Source organism: Sceloporus occidentalis, unplaced genomic scaffold (genome assembly GCF_023333645.1).
Source record: "Sceloporus occidentalis isolate IW3139 unplaced genomic scaffold, rSceOcc1.0.p SCAF_3, whole genome shotgun sequence".
Lineage (NCBI taxonomy): Eukaryota > Metazoa > Chordata > Lepidosauria > Squamata > Phrynosomatidae > Sceloporus > Sceloporus occidentalis.
Window position 1 is genome coordinate 186258327 of NW_028316983.1, and position 17558 is coordinate 186275884.

The 17558-nt window shown below is 38.8% G+C and overlaps 1 protein-coding gene across 12 annotated transcripts in view; it reads left to right on the forward strand.

Annotated features, from left to right (window-relative positions):
• The window catches only part of DLGAP1 (DLG associated protein 1), a 427607-nt gene that overhangs the window by 315707 nt on the left and 94342 nt on the right, over positions 1 to 17558 (forward strand). For all 12 annotated transcript variants that reach the window (XR_016280603.1, XR_016280604.1, XR_016280605.1 and 9 more), the window contains 2 exons: positions 1746 to 1923; positions 7671 to 7911. Coding sequence is in view for 9 of the 12 variants with exons in the window: in XM_089517114.1 (XP_089373240.1) it covers positions 1746 to 1923; positions 7671 to 7911 (419 nt within the window). In the remaining 3 variants the exon portion in view is untranslated. The remainder of the gene's footprint in view (positions 1 to 1745; positions 1924 to 7670; positions 7912 to 17558) is intronic.

A 17558-nucleotide genomic window follows, 5' to 3' on the forward strand; every position in this document is an offset into this window, starting at 1 on the left:
GACATTTTTAAACTGATCAAAAAGTGGAAGAACAGAGCTTTAATTGGGACTGCCCCATCAAATCAGGACAGTTGAAGGGTTTCTGGAGTAGGGTGTTTTTTCAAAGAAGTACTCATTCTGGAAAAAAAATACTTGGCATTTCATATATCATGTAACATCTGTGCTATGTAATCACAGCAATCACCAAGATTTTGTATGTAGAATTAGAACACCAGTCTCTGAAAGCATTAACCTTAAATGGTTTTATACCAGGGAGGGGGGAACAAGATTACATGTACTGCCACCATTTCAAGTCCTAAATTTAACTGGTAGTTCTAGCTGGAGCTGTGACTCTGGTTGAATCAGTAGACTTTAAATAAGTATTGACTTAACAAGTTCTCACTGATTCATTGGTTTTCTCCTAGTTGAGATTTAGGCCTAGGCTGACCTTTTAAATGTCACACAGTATTAAGGATGCATGTGGGTGGAAGCATTCTTCCTTTGGGATGAAATACTGCTTCAAAATGCTTCACATAAAGCTGGCTCTGAATTCTTATAAGATGTACTAATTCTGCTAATACACCTCTGGTCCAAGTTTAGGTGGTGGTCATGATTGCCAAGTTCCGAGTGTTTGGAACGATATGCTTGGAGGGCCTGCTCAGTATTTCACCAGTAGAAGCAAACATTATGTAGAAACAGAAGGGAGAGACTTCTTCACTGTGCACCCCAGCTGTAGGGTATTCTTTCTTTGGATGTTTGACTAACACCAATCTGAATCTCAAATTAAAATTTAACAATTCAGCAGAGGTTTGCGGTGGCATTCAGTTGATTTTGATTTCCTCGGTTGTGGATTTCTGTACATTGTTCAATGATTGTTTTATTGCTTCTACCCCACCATGAGATATTTAAATATAGGGTGAGATATGAATATTTCAATAAATCACAGTTGCTTCACATTATGGAAATTAAGATGGAATTAGATGATCAGTGGCAAATATGGCACTCCCAGTCTTGTCTTGACGCACGAGGTAAAAAGAAAACTTATCAGAAGAAAGTGGCTGTGCACGCTATCCATATCAAGTTTTCCATGAATTTTATAATGGTTCCATCCTCCTGAACATATCTATGGTTTTCTCTCACGTCATCATTCAGGATTTTCCCAGAAGTAGCTATATGACAATGTTTAAGGCTAGAATGGCTGAAAGTGCAGTTGTCCCTGGCTGATTGACCGAATGAGTGATTTGCAGCTGCGTTCATCTTAAGTAGTCCAGATCATAGTTTAGACATGGTTTGTAATTTTCATCTGAGAAACTAAAACCAATGCTTTTTAAAAGTTAATTTAGATGTATAGTACAATTGTCTAGCAAAAAACAAATCACTGCATTCGCCTTGTGTTAAATTAATACTGTATGTATAGAGTTGCTTGTCAAGTTGACTTGATGGAACTGAGCTCTTTGGTGGTTATTAGAGCAAGAAGGCTTACTTTGGACTGCCCTGTCCATAACTGTAGAGATGATGCTGTTGTGACACTTGTCCTTAGAATCAGAAAGAAGATGCCTCAAGTATATTAAGTGGAACAGCCCACTTTCTGTACTGTGTAGAGTTTATAAATGGCTAGGGGGTTACTTGCTTGCATGTGCTTTCTTGTAGGGAGTTATAGTAAGGGTTGTTTTGCTCTCAGTCACTTTTCATTCACGTTACAATATGCTATCATAAGTGAAATGTAAATGTGATGCAACAACTTACTTCTTCTTTTCCCCTTCAAGGATATCCAGTGAACATTCTCCAAAGCTTCAGATTCGGAGCCACAGTTACTTGAGGGCAGTGAGTGAAGTTTCAATTAATAGGAGTTTGGATAGCCTGGATCCAGCAGGTCTCCTTACTTCTCCCAAATTCCGCTCCCGCAATGAAAGCTACATGAGGGCCATGAGCACTATTAGTCAGGTGAGTGACGTGCCTGCGCAGATGAGAAAACGAGGGCAGCATCAACCAGCTCTGAAAAGCATCAAATGTATGGAATAAATACACCCTGGGTAATTCTTGGGTGAAAGCAAATACATGACTCAATGCATTACATATTTTTTAAAGAACCATCTGATCTATAAAAATCCAATTTCCAACATTCTAGCCTACTATGGTATAAGTATTCTGCCTGCTATGTTAAATGTGTCATGAGCATCTTAAAGTTACTGTCTTTTTCATTCACAGGAAAGAGCAAAGGGACCTACTTATCCAAATTTGGTCCACCATGCATGGGTAGACAGATCAAATCTCCTCCTATTTTTTCCCATTAGACTTGTAGCACTCTTTTAACCCCTTCAGGATTTGGGGTGAAACCAGGTGAGGGAAGCTTTTAGCTCCCCTGTACATGTATAGTGTGCTCTATGCATTTACCTGAGAATTTTTTTAAAAAAACAAACATTTAATTTAAGCTGCATGCATCTCAAGATCCCCATAAAAGATTCTGCAGACAAGAGCTGGTTTGATTTCAATACCTGGGGCAGAAAGCAGATGTAACCACTTCCCCAATGTGATATGCAAGTCTGGTTCTTTACACCCATATATTAATTGTATTAATTCACATCAGTCAGGGAAAATGAACCATGATATTTAGGAAAACCATTGTGGGAAGGGCACCATTGGCCTGTTATCAAATGATGTCCTAGGAAAGAAATATCCTTGGCTCCCCTTCAGCTTGTTCTTTTCTTAATGTATCTGTAATCTGTTTCAAATATTAGATACATGATTTCCATGTCTGGGAGGCTAATACAGCCCCCCTAGCTTTCCACAAGTGTCCATCCTTGGTTTGAAGGCAGACAGAAGGCTTTCTTACTTGTATCAGTTGTATGCAGCTTTTACATCTGAAGAATATCCCTTGCAGCTAGTTATTTAAAATACCTTCCATTCTCCATTTGTCTGTGGTTTGGCAAAAAGTTGGATTTTATCCTAAATGAGGAAATGATGCATCAGGTGAAAGTTTCTTTAGCACAGCCAAACCAGAAACTTTCTTCCATACTTGGTCCCATTCACTGAATATACTAGAGCTCTTGAAAGATTAACACATGCCTCAAATACAAGGCTACGATATAAACTTTGAAGCTTTTTAATTTTGGCCTGTACACTAATTCTGTGCCTTAAAGTGCTAACTATGCTGTGCTTGATTCATCTTACTCTGTAACTGGATTGATTTACATATATTGCTATAAGATGGTGGTTTTATTGTTGTATGCTATTGCTTTTATCAATAGCATACAACAACAATTCCTTTACTAGACCAGAATTCAAATCCCCACTGAGCCATGGAAATCCAGGGGTGACCTTGGGCATGTCACACTCTCTCACCCTCAGAAGAAAGCAAAGCCAAACCCTCCTCTGAATAAATCTTACCAATTAAACAGTGTGGTAGGTCATCTTAGGGTCACCATAAGTCACAAGGAACTTGAAGGCACACAACAGCAATTGGTTTTATCACTCTTGTTGAAGATTTGGCCTACATCCAATTGGCAGCCCCCTACGCCAGATAGCAGAGATCCATTGAATCAACTTTTGACTGGAAAAATGACACTTAGGTAAATTTCACTGACTTAATGGATCTACTCTCATTAGTACTAGCAACTAGGTTAGGTCTTTGTTTCCTGTTTAATTTATGTAGAGGTAGTCTTTTCTTTTTCTTTTCTTTTTTTAACATTGTCATTTTTTTAAAATGTCAAAAATTAGAAACAAAAATCTCTCTAGATAATTTTTGTTCTGTTAATGTAAAGGTCCTAAAAGTCTGTTTAGTGCCCCTGCATTTGCAACATGAAATTACAGAAAATAAGTAGTCATTTGTTAATAGATACTACGTATATAATTACTTGTTTTTTGTGATTTCATGGATGAATCTTAATAATATTTGCTATGTTTCTTCTTCAGCTATTAGAATCATAATAATTCACTTTTGTAGAATAAGTCTACTGCCATTCCTACAGTTGGAGAGAAGGTCTTGGGAAAGTAAATTCTCTTGTTACAAAAGCCAAGGGAGGAATAGTTCAAGACACACACCCACACACACCGTATCATCAAGACCTTTTCTTTCCTTGGTTAGACTCACACACAATTGGCAGTAATAAATGAATTCAGCCTTCCTTTGCCAGTACACCCACTTCTAGGGTGGAAGGCAGACGCTTGTAAGCCAGCTGGCAAAAAACAAGAGAGACATTTTTATTTAAGAAAATCTAGCCATGCTTATATGCATGGATGCACACAAACACACAAAGAGAACAACATAGTGTTTGCTGTGTTCATGCAGAGTAGGTTTTGTTCAAAATGCAGCTCTATCAGGCTTTTAGGAGAGGTGGTGGGCCTTGCATTTGGAGCACTATGAAACAAGGCTGAGTGAGATCTTACCTAAATGTAGCTCTTCACATGCTTTTCTGTGTCCTTCAAATGCCTGGCAGCTGCCAAGCCCTAAGTCTGTCCGCTGCTGCTGCTGCTTACCAGTGAGGAGGGGAAGGAAGGGAGAGAGGGGTCAGACTATGAAAAGCAGCTTAGCTCAGCTTGGTTGCAGGGCAGCGAAAGAGAAAAGGGTGCTGTCTCAGACGGAGTACAACCACATTCTCCTTTCCCCAGGAGTCCAAAGCAGCCAGATCTTCATAGTCTTAATTGTCACCTTCTTCCTTCCCCCTCCCAAGTGGGGGTCCCACTTCAGGTTTGACATCTGCTGGATGGTGAGAGGTTTTGGGAAATGAACATATTGGTCTGTGCCCCGTCCAAAATAGGACATACCCACTTACAAACACATACACCGCTAAAAGGATGCCAGGCGTCTTTGCTTGGCAGAACTTCAAAGGTTAGCCTTTAAAAGTACCCGTATTTTCTGGTGTATAAAACGACGGGGTGTATAAGACGACCCCCAACTTTTCCAGTTAAAATATAGAGTTTGGGATATACTCGCCATATAAGACTACCCCTCTTCCAGTGAACACCAAATAAAAATTTTAAAAACCCATCACATTTGATTTCAATATGGTAATTGTAATTCAAAGGCTTATGACATGCAGATATTTAGCAGGAAAACTTATTGTATACAAAGCCTGCTTGGATTGGTCAGCTCTCCCTGCTTGCCTAGCCCTCCCTGTCTCCAAGACTATCAGAGCAGTATTGCAAGCACGGCTCTTTTTTTCATACCCCGAGTGTCCCAGATGCCTGTAGTTTGCTCTGCCCTTCAGTTACATATGTGGCGACTGCAGATTCTCCAATCTGGCTCAGAGGTTTCAGCACCTGCCCTATATGATGACATCCAGTGTATAAGACAACCCCTGACTTTTGAAAAGATTTTCCTGGGTTAAAAAGTAGTCTTATACACCAGAAAATACAGTATTTTCTTCCTGTTACTCATTGCATTATTTAAAATGTAACCCTTTGCTACTCATTCCAATCAAGAAGTAATTCATTGTGCTTGTCCCTTTTCCAGTACTTTCTACTACTTTTCAAATAGGAGAACCTTTAGGATTGGGGTGTTAGGAAAATGGGATAACAGGTGAAAAATTCCTGTCTAAATGCTTCCAAAAATGACCTTTAAAAGTAACATTGACAGCAAATAGGAACCATTTCTCTTTACAGTAAAGAAACTTTATTCTTTTGGAATACAAGTTCTTTTGGAACACAAGCTAGATCTTGCTACCAAAAAGTAATTTGTTACAAGTAGCCCTGTTACAATTTGGGAGAGAGGATGTAAGAAATAAGATGGAATGACAACTGAACTTTTTTCTACAGCAAAAAGTGGAAAAGATATTTGCAAGACAAGTATCTTCCCCAATATGCATTAAAACATAAGGGTTAGAGGGAAAGAAACACCTGCTATAGATTCTGAATCCTTACTTTAACTATTTTTTAAAAAAAAATACTCATGGGAAGGAGGATGGGGGGCTGTTTTTCTTTCTATTTTTCTATTCTGTGTTTCTTTCTTTTTGCCAGTGACCATCATAGCCCAGCCCAACCCAATGTCTATTGGCCTAGAAATGCAACCCATTGATTTTTCCAGACTTACATGTGAGACAAGAACTTACTTATGAGTAAACATCTTCTCTCTGGAACTTGCAATCTAATGTGGATATCACTGCCAAGGTGTTGGGGAATTCTCTTCCTTCTCCCTAACAGATTTTCTGCATTTTACCTCATCTGAGGAAGGAGGAGTGAGAGTGAAAAATAAAGTAGTGGAAATAATCACAACCACTGCTCACTTGCTAGGGCAGCAAAGAGATGAGTGCAATGGAAAGATGGGACTGCCTTTAATCTGCCTCCCTCTATTCTACAACCTAAAGCAGTTGCCTCATCAGAATTCACAATCTGACCAGCTCTATTAATGTGGGCTTAGGAACACTGGTGTTAGCGAAAGTGTACACAACTGTATATTGTACATCTCGGACCTCAGAGCAGCATTCCTTGAACCAAAACAAAAGTACAAATAAAGATTGGAAAAAGAAACAGCAGAGTGGAAATATCCATAAACTCAAGTCTATCAACAGTGGATTGAACCAAAACAATAGCTTTCTGGTACACTACACACATTATAACACTAGCCAAACCACCAGCCTCATGAGGGCTCTGTGGTCCAATTCATCATATCTCCTTTCTGGTTCCCACGCTCCATTCCTGAGCTCCCACCACCATTGATATGGTTATCTACTCACCTTAGCTTTAGGCAACATCTTTACTCCTGCCTTTGTCCCCCAACGACCATCACTAAAACTGAACTTGTCACGTTATCTCAATACCCACAAGTTTTGCATTTCTATTGTTATTCTCACACACAGCCTGCTTAGATAGGTCTGTCCCTGGACCCTACACTCCATGCATCTGAGGGAGTGGACCCAAGTCTAAAAAAGCTCATGCTACCAGCTTCTGTCTTTCAGTTACTCTCAAAGGTCCTATGTTGTATGCCTTTTTGCATACAACTGTAGTAGCAACTGAATAAAATATATAATTATTTTCAATATCTTTCTTATAAACTACAGCACATTGTCACCTTTCTTTCAACCAATCCTCTGTAACCTGAAATGTCTGATATCAATTTCCATTTTTATTACTTATAATCAATCAATTATTATTCTGCTGTCTCAAATGCTGAAATCCAGGTGGGCCTTTTGACATTGTAGAAACTCAGTACTTAATTTCTGAAAAAATCTTTGCCTTCCCACTTAAAATCCTTTTCTTCTCCCACTTCTCTTACTTTGAGATATTTCTCGTCATAAGTTAAGAAATTATCCTTCTAATTTAATTAAAGATGGCACATGACATTAATAGCTGGGAGGCTTAACAGTGGCTTTACATAATTAAGCCTTTCATTTGGTTATTTGACACTTTTGCCAGGATGGATCATCTGTGGTTGATACAGACAGTGGTTAAATCTAGAGAATTAAAATATATAGTAGCTAAGGTGGTACTTATTTGTGCTGGAGCACAATTGCGTGTGGTAGTCTATCACACAATAACGTTAAACCCCATGATTGCGTTCGGATTGCCATTGGATTATACTTCATGTAGCTTGTCCAATTCAAGAGGAAACGCATCTGATAAAAATGTATGTTCTTAGCTGTTTTGGGGATTCTTTATCATGAGGATATAAGATTGTATTTCGTTTGGTGTTTAAGGTTATTATAAGCCCGACTACTCTATTGGCTGTAATTAAACTGCCTGCTCTTTCCCTGCAGGTGAGCGAAATGGAGGTGAATGGTCAGTTTGAATCAGTTTGTGAATCTGTATTCAGTGAACTGGAATCTCAGGCCGTTGAGGCCCTGGATCTGCCAATGCCAGGCTGCTTCCGCATGCGGAGCCACAGCTATGTGAGAGCAATCGAAAAGGGCTGTTCCCAAGATGATGAATGTCTATCACTGAGGTCTTCGTCTCCCCCACGCACAACCACCACTGTGAGGACCATCCAAAGCAGCACTGGTGAGTTTTGTAACAGACATTAGAAGTGGTCTGAAATCTCCAAGGAATCATTTAGCATCATTTCCTAAAGGTGCCTGTAATGGGAGAGCTCCTTGCCAAGGCTGGCCACAACTGTGAGTTAGGATGAGGAAGCCTCCTCAGCCAACAGCTGTGGGGTATTACAAAGAGCAGCACATTGTTAGTCATTTGATATATTGCTGTAGTTTTACTGTTACAGATACTTGTGGAATTTTCTGCCTTTGGTTCTAGAATAGCTCAGGTGTTTTGGGGTACTGTGTGTATGCTAGGGTAGCATTAGCTGTTTCACCTCAGGTAGCAAAATCCCTTAGTCTAGTCTTGCTGCTGTAAGCCCTCCACACTCTTACTTGAACTCCTGTTTCCACAAACTCAAACTAAGGAGAAGCACTAAGGTAGAGTAAAACCTCTAAAGTGTTTAAATGAGTGTTCAGGAAAGTGATGAGCTAGCCTTACAACATGTAATACTTGATGCTGCTCCAGACAGATGTAATTTGGAGAGTTCACACCAAAACCAGAAACTGGGCCCTGCATTATCAGGATCCCTCAACATGGGAATGGGGGAAATCCACCATAATAGTAGTTGTGGTGGTGGAGGTAATTCAGTGCAATCCAATTGAAACACAGACCAATGGAACTGCAAGGGTGCTCCTGGTAAATATACCATTGCTATGTTATGGAGTAGGGCTCATGAAGCCACATTTTTCCAGCATTATCTGCTAGAGGAAGGAAAATCTGTCAGTTTTGCTTTCTCTCACAGTCAAGATTTTTAATACTTGACCGCTAACTTAACTTTTTAAAAATTTTAAGAACATATCAGGACAGAAAAATATGGGAAATAACTATGCAATATATCAATCCAAAGGACACATCAGTCCTAAGGTTGCTGAGGCCTTTCTGGGTATAAAATTTATACTTGTAAATGTGCTGAGCTGCTAAGAGGAGACACAGCTGCTTGTTCTACTATGAGTGATCTTATTCACCTTCTGCGGCAAGCAGAACCTGAATTTTCTATCACAGCAGGTAAAGCATAGAAACTGAGTGGAAGAGAGAGGGGCAAGCAGTATTGCAGTTGCAACATCTCTCATTGCATCACAGCACACTTTTCAGGCAGTAATCACCATAATTTTCAGAAAGCCAGTCATCACCATAAACTTTTTTTTTTGCTCCATCTTTGTTCAAAGAAATGGGATTACTGTTTTGTTACAACAGGAACAAAACTACAAATGGTAAATCTTTTTCTCCAGGCTACTCTAGGCAACTTTCCATAATGGGGCAGTCATTGAAGATGCCTAAATTGAAACCATTTAGAGCTTTATAGACTAAATTCATCATACTGTGCTTTGCTCAGCAGGACTAGGAAGTCAGTGCAGTTGTTGAAAAAATTAGTTCAATACTGTCCACTGCCTAGCACCATTTAGCAGTGTCGGTTGTAATAAGATAATTTTATTAAAATAGTTTTTAAGCACCTCTTCAACCAGAAAACCCTTTTGAGCCAAGTTCGAACTGTTTTGTATGACCTTTGGTCCTTAAAATCAGGATTGGCCTTTGGTAATGTTTTAATGGTATGTATAATTTTAAATCTGGTTTTAAAGAGAATTATGTCTAATTTGTTTTTGTTTTTTTCTGTTGATGGCTGTACAGGCTCCCTAGCAGACAGAGAGGAAATTAACAAATATTGTAGTAAAGCAAACTTTAATTTTAAAAATTACACAGAAGAGTACTTAAGACATTCCCTGGCCTCAAGAGTGCAGTGTAAAAGACAAAAGACACAATAGATAGGATTGGGAAGGGGGAGGAAGAAAGCATGATATGCTGGTTAAATTCCCTTTAATGCTTTTTCAAGACGGAAGTGAGGTTTTACTAGTTAAAATTAAAAAAACAATAAAATATGGAATACAACTGAGTAAAACAGCAGCATAAAATATTTCTAAAAATAATAATAATAATAATAATAAATTATAAATTTATTTCTACCCCGCCCTTCCATAGATATGATCAGGGCGGCTTACAAAATTTAAAAACAGTACAATAGAATAAGAAAATTCAAATATAAAAGTTAAAAACATTACTACAAAAAACAGGAACAGCAGATCAATAAAATACGCATGTCAAGGGCAAAGAAAAAGAAGAGTTAATTTACAGCAAACCGGGGTCAAAAGGGGAAAAATAAGGGGCAGGAAAATAAACAATCTAACTAAGGCGGGAAGGCCAACCAAAATAAGTACGTCTTCAGATTTTTCTTGAAGATAGCTGGTGAGGCGGCGGAGCGAAGCTCTGCGGGGAGCTTATTCCAAGATGAAGGGGCAGCGATGGCAAAAGCCCTCTGAGAGGTCCGTGCAAGGTTTGACCTAGGGACCTCCAACAGGTTTGTCCCGGATGTTCTGAGTGTGCGGGGCGGATTATATGGGGAGAGGCGGTCCTCCAAGTACCCTGGGCCCAAGCCATTTAGCCATTAACAGCTAACAACTCCAGTTTGTCAACATCTGTTTATTTAAAAGCAGACCAGAAGATCTGGATTTTAAGGCCTGTTTAAAAACAGTCATCCTGCCAAATGGCAAGGGGGATTGTATCAAACAGAACAGGTTGTTTGAATCTACCCAACATTAAAGCAGCACAAAGCAAGAAAATTTTGCATGGGTCAAAGGCAGAATCACAAAAAATGCATCCCTTCAGATGTTTTCAGCTGTAATTCCCAGCAACCTTAGTCACATAACCAATAATGGGGAATGCTGAGAGTTACATCCAGCAACATGTGGAGGACGTCTCACCCCATTCTATGATAAAATAACACAAAATTGAGAAAAGTCATTTGTGATGGAAAAAATCCATACAATGATATGGATTGGCTTCTGACATGAACATGAGATTGCTCAAAATTTCCTTAAGTGAAAGTTTTTTTAGTAACTATCCATTATGAATACAGTGTGGTGCAGTTGAATCTAAAATAGAACAACCTTTCCAAGGTCACTTACTTATTAGTAAGGAAGAACACATTTTCAAATCTAGTTTGAAGCAACTGTATAATGAACCTAGAGAGCCAATCATGTCTTGGACTTAAATGAAAAGACAGGAGGAACTGAACCATGCAAAGACTTCTGACAAATAATTTTTCAGTCTTTTCTGAGCCCATCTTAAAGTTTAATCCTTACCTTGCATAAAAGCTTTAATGAACTATTTTATGCCTTGTCTTTTCTGGGACTTTTCACATGCTTCACACACCCATCTCTGACAGGCTGTGGATTCTGAGTGTGAGCAGAGATTCATATTACCAATTTGAGCACCAGGGGTTTTGATAAATCTGGAAGAGTAGAAAGGGGGGCTTATTTAAGAAAATATGCATATCCATAGGAAAAATACTGTATTCTGTTACATCTAGAATATTACTGGCTTGGTATACCGGGAGTTGTAGTTCTAGCTGCTCTCTGAGCCTCCAAGTGGCTGATTTGACTAGGCTAGGAGACAGTGCTAGTACATACTGATTCTATTCAGTGTAGGATGTTGTATTTCCAGCATTTACTTCCATATTCAGAGATCACTGGACAGTTCCCCCTGTTTGTAAAGATTTCTTCTTCAAGCACAATAAATGCATTCTGTGAATCACTTTGGCATTCCTTCCTGCTCTTCTGTTTCAACGTCTTATCTCTGGGAAAAGAGTTAGTTCAAACAGTCTCTATTATCGATACTGCACTTTTCCCTACTCTTTGGTGTTTATCACACAGAGGAATTTCTCTTAATTTCGAATTAAAAGAAAGTGGGGCCACAACATATTCATGTGAATTCACTAGTTCAGCGAATTTATGTGAATTCGAACTGTATTCAAACTGACTTCCCATTGCCCAAAAATAGCTTGCCATTGCCCGAAATTGCATGTGATCACCTTTCATGCATAACGTGAACCCCCATGATTGCATTCGGACTGACTTCCCATTGCCCAAAATTGTGTGTGGTAGTCTATCATGCAATAACGTTAAACCCCATGGTTGCGTTCGGATTGCCATTGGATTATACTTCCAATTTCCCTTGTCTGATAACGTCCTTTATCTCACATTGTAATGCATGCAAGCCAAAGCACAGGGAGTACTCAGCAGCTTTTGTGGAGGAATACAAAGTACTGAAATGCCTTCCATCATTTCTAGCATACTCTGCTTTGCTAATGGCAAGCCCTAAGCATAGGCTTTTAAAACAGCATTTCTGCCTAAGCAGTCTCCACATTTATTTGCTCTGATGGTGACTACCAAGTAACCAGAAACACTAAATAAAACATTGCTTCACATTACAGCAAAATATTACATCTTAATTGCCAGTTCCCATATTTCCTATGAAACATTTGAGTGTTTAATTGATGAGCAATCAAATGATGTATGCACATAAGTTAAATATGTAATATGTGGCTATCGCTTACACTTTTTATTTACTTAGACAAAACTTTTTATTTATGTAGACCAAACATTAGCTTAATTGAGACCCAGAGGGGAGGTTTAAACTTTCCATTCCATCTTATCCTTTGACAATATTTCCCTCCTTTGGAGGTGATTTTTAAAAACTCTTTATAGGAACTCAAGAGCATGCTCAAATATTTAGGGAAGAATGGGAGAGAAGCTTCAACCTGCTCTTCGCATGCAGGTTGATCAGTATCTGGATTGATGCCTGAACATTTTCTTGTGAATAATTAAAAAGGAGAAGGGCAGCTGCATGCTCCAACTTCCATGTAATGTGTAGTTTGCCTTTAGTCTCAGGTCTGATGGAATCCAGTTCTAGAAATACATTTCTTTTCTCTGGAGATAATTCTTACAGCCAAGTAATTGTTCAGTTTCATCTTCCAGGACAGACATTTAATTGATTTTGTTGACCTCAGTTTTTCCTGTGTTCCAAAACAGAACACTGTGTTCAAGACAATAGTGTATCTGTGACTTCATATAATGGCAATCCATTTTCTGTTTCTATTCTTAATAACTTTCTTCGAATGGCCTTCTGCCCCTCTATTTTCTTCTTCTTTGCCTTTTTCTTTAATTATAAGCACACACAAAAAAAATATTTCTACTCTTCTCCCTTTAAAAAACTTGCAGTGGTTCAGTAGTTCATAAAAACAGCCCAACTGGAACAGTTCGAATAATTAGAGTGCTTCATTGTAAGAATGTAGATCTGAATACAGGATTGTGTAAAATATGAGATATGTATGATGTGTTAAATTCACCTGTAATGATTTCTTTTTAGTTTCTTTTTGTGATTGTGTTGTGTTTTTAACCTAATAAAATTGTATTTAAAAAATAATAAAAATAAAAACAGCCCAGAACCAGCTGGTTCAAGAATTCTCAGGCCAACTCAGTAATGTATAAAATTTGCACAATTAGACAGGAAGGTGACAAAATCAATTTCATAAAAGGGTCAGCTACTAAAGAATAGCTGGAGACAATCCAAAGCCAGTTTTGTGCAAAATTAACAATAAGCCCTTTTGCAAAGAATGGCTTCAACACAATCAGTAATCAAAATTATGAACATGTGTACAAGCATTTAAGATTTTTTAGCATTTGCAGAGTGGGCAACATTTTAATTTTGAAATATTCCCAACATACATTTTCCTTTTTTTGACAACAGCATTGTATACCGCAACCTGTCAGAAGTACTCCCCATGAAGGTTAGTTATTACAGTAGCCAGAAACATTATTGCAAATGAGATTCTACAAATGCAGGTATATATTTGGTACATGCAGGACAGACATACACCACCTACACAATCTAATCTATCCAAGTCCATGTCTCTCTCCCTCATCTCAGGGATTACTCCTCCACTTTTATTCCTTTCCATTTTCATTTTCAGACATTGACTTACCATACATTTTCTGCATTGAAAAGAGATACACTGGTCACTTTCACACTATGAGGTCCTATGGAATCCTGGGATTTGCAATTGCACAAGCCATTTAGAATTCTCTGCTCTAGTGTCTCACCAAACTCTACATTCCAGGATTCCTTAGGACACAGCCATGGTAGTGATATCAAACAAAATTGTGTGGTGTGATAGAGACCGCAATGTATTTGCTTCTCTGCAAAGCAAAACATCCTTATCTGTACTCATCCAGTGGTTGTACTGCCTTCCTACTTCATTTCTGCCTTCTCTTCTCTTTATTGTTGTTGTTGTTATTGCCATTACCAAATATGCTCCTCAAATCCTTTTTTACATTCTTTCTCTTTTTTCACTTTTTTCCCTCCTTGTGTTACCTTTTGTTCTCATTTCGACAATATATCCATTTTCTGTAGGAAATCCACTTCACTCTAATAACGTATTGTCCCTCACAACCTATGCTGGTAATGTTTTGTACTTAGTTGTGCCAACTATATACACTGTAGCTCAGCATCTTTGATTGTGGTTTTGAGTATCCCCTAAGCCTTTTGCAAAGAATTGATCCTCCTGACATTTCCTTCTTAGTGCTACAGGAGGTTTTGGGTGTTTTTTCTTGCTTTTTTATTTCATGGATATCAGCAATGAACTCCATAGCCAAATAGCCAAAGCCACTAACCAAAACCAAGTCCTTATGGCCACAATAGAAATCTAGTAACATTTTACTAATGATCCTTGTCAGAATCCTCATACTTGAAATCTTTCCTTTTTTTTTTTCAGATGTGACTGTATTGTCCTTAGCTTTTATAAACCAAATTTAAAAATACCAGAATTACTGTTTCTAATCAATTGACCAACACCCATATCTAGCACTATATGCAGAGATCTTGCAGCACCTTTTAGACTAACTGAAAGATAGAAGTTGGTAGCATGAGGCTTCACAGGCTTGAGCCTACTTCCTCAGATGCATTTGTAGGCTCACGTCTATGGAAGTTCAACTTTTGTCTTTCAGTTAGTCCCAAAGGTGGTGCAAGATCTCTTTTCATTTTGGAAATACAGTTGTGACTTGTAAATGTGACACCAGCTTGATCATGCATGATAACATTTTGGATTTGAGAGGGAAGATTATTTTATCTATTGATAGATCTTCCTTTCCAGAAGACTTCCACAAAATAATTACTAGTAGGTTGCTCCTATTTAATAATTTATTAATTGACATGCCGATATAGATACCAAAACTAGATAAGCTGAAAAAGTTTATAATACAGAACTTAAAATGCTTTGAACAAACATCATATTAAAATACTATTACATTTTAAGAAGTATAAAATTGTTTAAAATCTTCTGAAACATATTTATCTTTCCAAAAAACATGAACTTATATATCAAGATATTGGTTTGTTCAAAACAGGTAGACCATTATTTCTTTTCTTTTTAAAAAATTATTATTATTATTATCATCATCATCATCATCATTGGAGTTCATATTACAACATGACATTTGGCATATTCAAATTGTCCATCAGGGTGCTAAGATTTTTATGCTATTGTATTTTAAATTGTGGATTATGGATTGTGTTATTATTTTACTATGTTTCATTTGTTATTGTAACCCGCCCCGATCCTCCGGGGAGAGGCAGGGTATAATTATTATTATTATTATTATTATTATTATTATTAGTTACCATTCTAGGAGATAGTGCTGAACAAGATCAGAATATAGAGATTCTCATAGTTAATGGCAGATGTTAGTGTTATCAGTAAGTGACAATAGTTAGCAGGGTTGCATTGCTCAGAGCTTGTAAGCATCTAATTACAAATAACAAGTTACTTATATTGAGGTTTTTTCTAGTAACAAAGGTACAACATTACAGTACCACTGTAACTTAACAAGCAATAACTTCACTCCTTTTGTGCTGTAACTGAAAGCGGCAGTCTGCCGTTGCCACCGGTTGCTGCGTCCAGGAACCACAGCGGCCAAACCGTGCGGTTCCCGGACACAGCAAAAAAGAAGCCCGAAAATGGTGCTTCTTTCTGTGCCCTGGAAGTGGTGCCGTGAGGAGGTAGTCGCGGACTCGTGGCATCACTTCCGCCACGCGACGTCCGGATGCTATGCTTCCGTGACGTCAAGATGGTGGCGCCCATGTGGAAGGGCGCCACCATTTTCTACACGCTCCACGCATACCAGGGTTAAGGGACATCTAGAATAGACGCCCCTTTCTAACCCTAATACGCCCCTTCTTAACCCTAGTACGCGCAGAGCGCGTACTTTCGGCGCATGTGTAACGCACCATAGTTACTTTTGTAACCATGGTGCGGTACAGACGGCAGCTCTGTGCTGCCTGTCTTTCCCGCTTGTTGGTGCCACAGCAGCCGCACCTCACAGCACCGACACACTGCCAAAAAGAAGCTGCTCTAAGGAGCTTCTTTTATGTGACACCGTAAAGGAGAAACAGAGCCAGCATGACGTCACTTTCTGGAAGTGACATCCAGATGCTGCGTGGTGTCGGCATCATCATGGCACACCCTGTATGGGCAGGAGGGCGTCATGATGCCGCTGTCCACCCGTACTAGGGCTCAGGAGCGTGCGGTTGCTGCGCGCTCCCAAGCCCTAGTATCACCGCCACCACATCACTTCCCTCCAGTATATACTGGCCCCATGTGACTTCATTCAGTTGTGCTGGATGGTGCTATGTTTTAAGCTCTGATCTTTGTGTAAAGATGGTAGTGAGAGAGATGGCAGAAGAGTGGGCTTTGTACCACAGGGCAGTGGTACACATATGCATGTGTTTATTATTTTAGAACTAAATGATCATAATTTAGTTAATTTTAAGTAACAGTTACACTTTCATCAATATGATACCTATACTAGTGACAAACTACCAACTTTGTGGGGCGGGGACTTGGAACTCTGCTGTCAATAATTACTTTTCAAAACTTGCACTGCTAAATTTCCTTTTGTTTCTAGCGGTATTGTCAAGTGTTCTGCTGAAAAAGTACATTAGGCCTGTGACTATTTTATGCTAGCTTTAATACAGTAGTCTCTTTTGTCTAATCAAACCACAGAATCAGACACTTAAGGGGCGGGGGGTGGGGTTAGGAAACTACATTGACCCCTGCCTCAGCAGTGAATGACCCTCTAGTGTAGTATTTCCTGAAACTTTAGTCCTTCAGGTGTTTTGGTCTTCAACTCCCAGATGCCCTAGGCATTTTGGCCAACAATCAGGAATACTGGGAACTAACATCCAAAACATCTGGAGCACCAAAGTTTGGGATCCACTGCCCTAGTAGATCAGTGGCCTCACACAGCCCACAGTCTGCATGTTCAAGATCACTGCTGTAAAGTACCTGCATATAGAACTGAACAGCCCCAGAGTTTGCAGACCTTTTTAAAAAACAGAATCCAGTAACTGATATAAAAATGTAAGCATTTCAATCAGTGGATTTAATATAGCTACTGCTTATGTAATGCTTTCATGCATTAGCATTCAGAGCTATTGCTACTTCATTGTGCCAGTAATTCCCAGTTCAAAAGTTCCCACATTACATATTTATTTACAAGATACAGTACATACCACACATTTTCAAATCTGTTGTATATGTCTTTATGCAACAGTCCATAACACTAATTGTCCCAGTGAGCCATTGTGGACTGTTGGCTTCATATATTATTAAGCAGTTCTCAGAGAGAACATTTTCATTTGTTTTACTGTGCCATAAAAGAAAAACACACAGGAAACCTACAACAAAAACAACTTTCTCTCTAAATCTCAGAAGTGATAAGCTTGTT